This window comes from Penaeus vannamei, unplaced genomic scaffold (assembly GCF_042767895.1).
Source record: "Penaeus vannamei isolate JL-2024 unplaced genomic scaffold, ASM4276789v1 unanchor97, whole genome shotgun sequence".
Classification (NCBI taxonomy): Eukaryota; Metazoa; Arthropoda; class Malacostraca; order Decapoda; family Penaeidae; genus Penaeus; species Penaeus vannamei.
The window spans coordinates 20,001-23,165 of NW_027213101.1; the positions used below are offsets into that span (position 1 = coordinate 20,001).

At 33.1% G+C, this 3,165-nt stretch overlaps 1 protein-coding gene across 1 annotated transcript in view; it reads left to right on the forward strand.

The window, feature by feature from the left end:
* Positions 1-1,427, forward strand: part of LOC113820483 (enoyl-[acyl-carrier-protein] reductase, mitochondrial) — a 7,186-nt gene extending 5,759 nt beyond the window's left edge. The window contains exons 5-6 of the mRNA XM_027372803.2: positions 647-782; positions 992-1,427. Of these exons, the coding sequence (XP_027228604.2) occupies positions 647-782; positions 992-1,252 (397 nt within the window). The 3' untranslated portion in view covers positions 1,253-1,427. The remainder of the gene's footprint in view (positions 1-646; positions 783-991) is intronic.
* The last annotated feature ends 1,738 nt before the right edge of the window (positions 1,428-3,165 follow it).

Below are 3,165 nucleotides of genomic sequence, written 5' to 3' on the forward strand. Positions count from 1 at the left end.
GATTTTTTCCTTTGAAAGTAACTGTGTGGATTCCTCAGAACAAATCTCAATTTTGATTGATTAGAACATTTAGTTGTATTTGTAGTGACATGCTATAGATATTAACTTTAATGCATGACTTTCCTGGGCAAGGGAGTAGATGTTTTTGTAAAAATACAAGGCTTCACAAGTAATGGATATATATTTGTCTTTATGTTGGTGTATGTTATTGTATGGTGTGATAAAGAGTAACAGCGACAACCAATTTTAAGTCTGAATAGCACATCATAAAACAATTTTTTTTTTAGCACTCTTTATATCATATTTTGCACCTAAATAAACTTTATAGAAAAAGATAATTTGCCAAAAGACAAGGCATTCCACAGGGTAAATATTACTGTGATTTTTATGACTAGTTTGCCATAGATTATTTATATTTTAGCAGTAGCAAAAGTTCACTTTAATTGACCTAGGGGAATGTGATTTTCAGTTATCTTGTTTTGTGCACTATGGTTTAACAGTTGGTGAAAATAATGATTTTATATTTTCCTGAAGTTAAAGTGGGAGTATTATTGCTTGCAAATTATTGTTTGAATGTAAGCAGATACTGCATTCTCAATCTTAAAATTATTGAGGATGATTCACTGAACTTTTAAACTTTTTTCAGAAAAAGTGAGGCAGTCCAAGCTCTCCCCAAGCCTAGTTTAGCTCTGAACTGTGTCAGTGGACGCAGCGGAACAGAGATCTTGCGGCAGTTGTCATCCCAAGGTGTTATGGTCACTTACGGCGGAATGTCAAGAAAGGTAAGCCAGGAAAGTATAAGGAATGAACAAAGCAAAAGGAAAACATTCAAGTTTTAGTTTTTCAGGTTGGCTTAAATGTGTACCCCCCCCCCCCCCCATACATAATTTTACCATGAGTCAGCATAGTCACATCTCACTTTCTCAGCTGTTATACCAATAAGTACATAAAAGCAATGGGTCTGTGACAACTCAATCTTTATTCCTTTCAGCCTGTCACTGTTCCCGTTGGTTCCCTGATCTTCTCCGATGTGACTCTGAAGGGATTTTGGATGACACGCTGGAACAAGAATCATTTCAGTCACCCAGAACGAGAGCACATGTTAAATAAACTTTTTGACTTAGTGAAGCAGGGTAGGCTGTGTCCACCTGATCATGCAATGGTCCAGTTTGAGGATTATAAAACTGCTTTAAAAGATGCAATGCCAAGTGATGGTATGGTTGGTAAAAAACAAATACTAGTCTTTCAGTAGATAAGAATGATTGATTTTGTTGTGCAAGAGATTAAAAAGTAATATTGACTGTTTTAAAACTATATACTGAACAGGATATCTACTTGAATATATGGTTGCATATGTTAAAGGGGAATGACTGCTAATATCCTCATGTATATAATGTTCTGGAAGCAATATATTTATTTTATGACTATTTTCTTTCTTTTTTTCCCCCTATAATTTTGTTGAAAACACTTGGTTCATTATCAACAAATAATAAAACGTAGTTGGTGCAATGTTCACTGTCATGTAATCATTTTATGATCTCTTAACTAAATGTGAAAAATATTGGTCTTCAAAGGTTATGACTGTAATGAAACAGTAAGTAGAAATGCGCACTTTAATAATATAATACTTGCCTTTAGGCTAAATTCAACACATTTTTCCCCTACAAATCTGATATTGGCCCTAAATACATGTGGAGATGAAACACCAATATGTATGTAATGCACCAAAATATACCCAAAACAAATTTACAATAAGGTATAAAAAACTGCAATAAAGATCTACATGTATATAATATGCCTCAAGAGAGTTCTCTCTCTCTTTTTTTTTTTTATTCTCTCTCTAACGCTAACAGAGGGCTTTGTATAAATATACACTGGATGTGGTTTGCATCTCATGAAAGGGACTATGGAGCGTCACAATTACGAGGTCAAAAAAATAATTCTGATGCCGTGGGTAGTTGGTGGAAGACACGAGGAACCTCCCTCGCTCTCAATTCACATGATACACAGGTACACATCAAGGCTTGCCCACTTGGTTCTAGGATGGAGTTAAAGGGATTATATAAGGAGTGTGGAATATAATAATACTTCCACCAACTTGCCAACATCTCTTCTAACTTTCTGGCTAGTAGATACAAATTGCACAATCACACTAAGCAAGTTTTGGACCCAAGTACTAGTAGCATTGGTGATACAGTTGCATAAAATTTGTTTCTTTTATTTTCTTTTCTTTTTTTTTTCTCTTTTTTTGTTGCTAAGGCAGACCTGCAGGATCTAAATTTACTGTGTTGTAACTACAGATTTTTTTTTCTATGAACATGTGCATTTACTGGCAAGAGTTTACCACATTTTTTTTAATCTTAAGTAAACACTAATATATAGTTGTTGCATGATGCTAAAAATTTATGTAATACCTATTCATATCAATTTATTTAACCCAATGCTGCAGGGAGCATGTAATGGCCTCCCTTGTTTTGTTCTGTGAAGTATGTTTACACACTGATGGCTCTAAAGTGATCAGCCACCTAGAAGACAATTAGTAAGCCTACGTGACTGCACCTGATTTCCCCTTTCCTTTAAGGATTTTTTCACTTTCTCCTAATGTTATTAATATCAATGATGTAATGATTAGTATATTATTATTAACAAGATTAAAAGCAAAATAACATTTTTAAAAAATATTCCAAAAAATCAAGAAAAAGGGTAAATAGATGAAATAGATAGGACTGATAACTGCCTGGTGACTATGCATTTTTGTAACCGTCTACCTGCAAACACAATTAATAAACTAAATTCATGGGCATTTCAAGTATATACAAGCCATCCCCACGTAGCAATGGGTTAAGTTAAAATCTCATTTCATGGCCTCTGGTTTTAGGGTGACAAGGGAGTTTGAAAAAGGAAATCACTATGCTATTTGTCCTTATAATTATATCAGACTAACTCACATAGTTAATTCAACTTATGGCAAATTTAACAAACTAACTGCCCATACATGCAGGGGAAACAAAATTATATCAAAATGCTTCTTAAGTAGTAATTTAGATGTTTACTTAAGACTTTTTTTCTCTTTTCTTTTTTTAAATATGCTTTTATGTCAATATTTTTATAATTATTGTTATTATTATTATTATTATTATTATTATTATTATCATTATTATTACT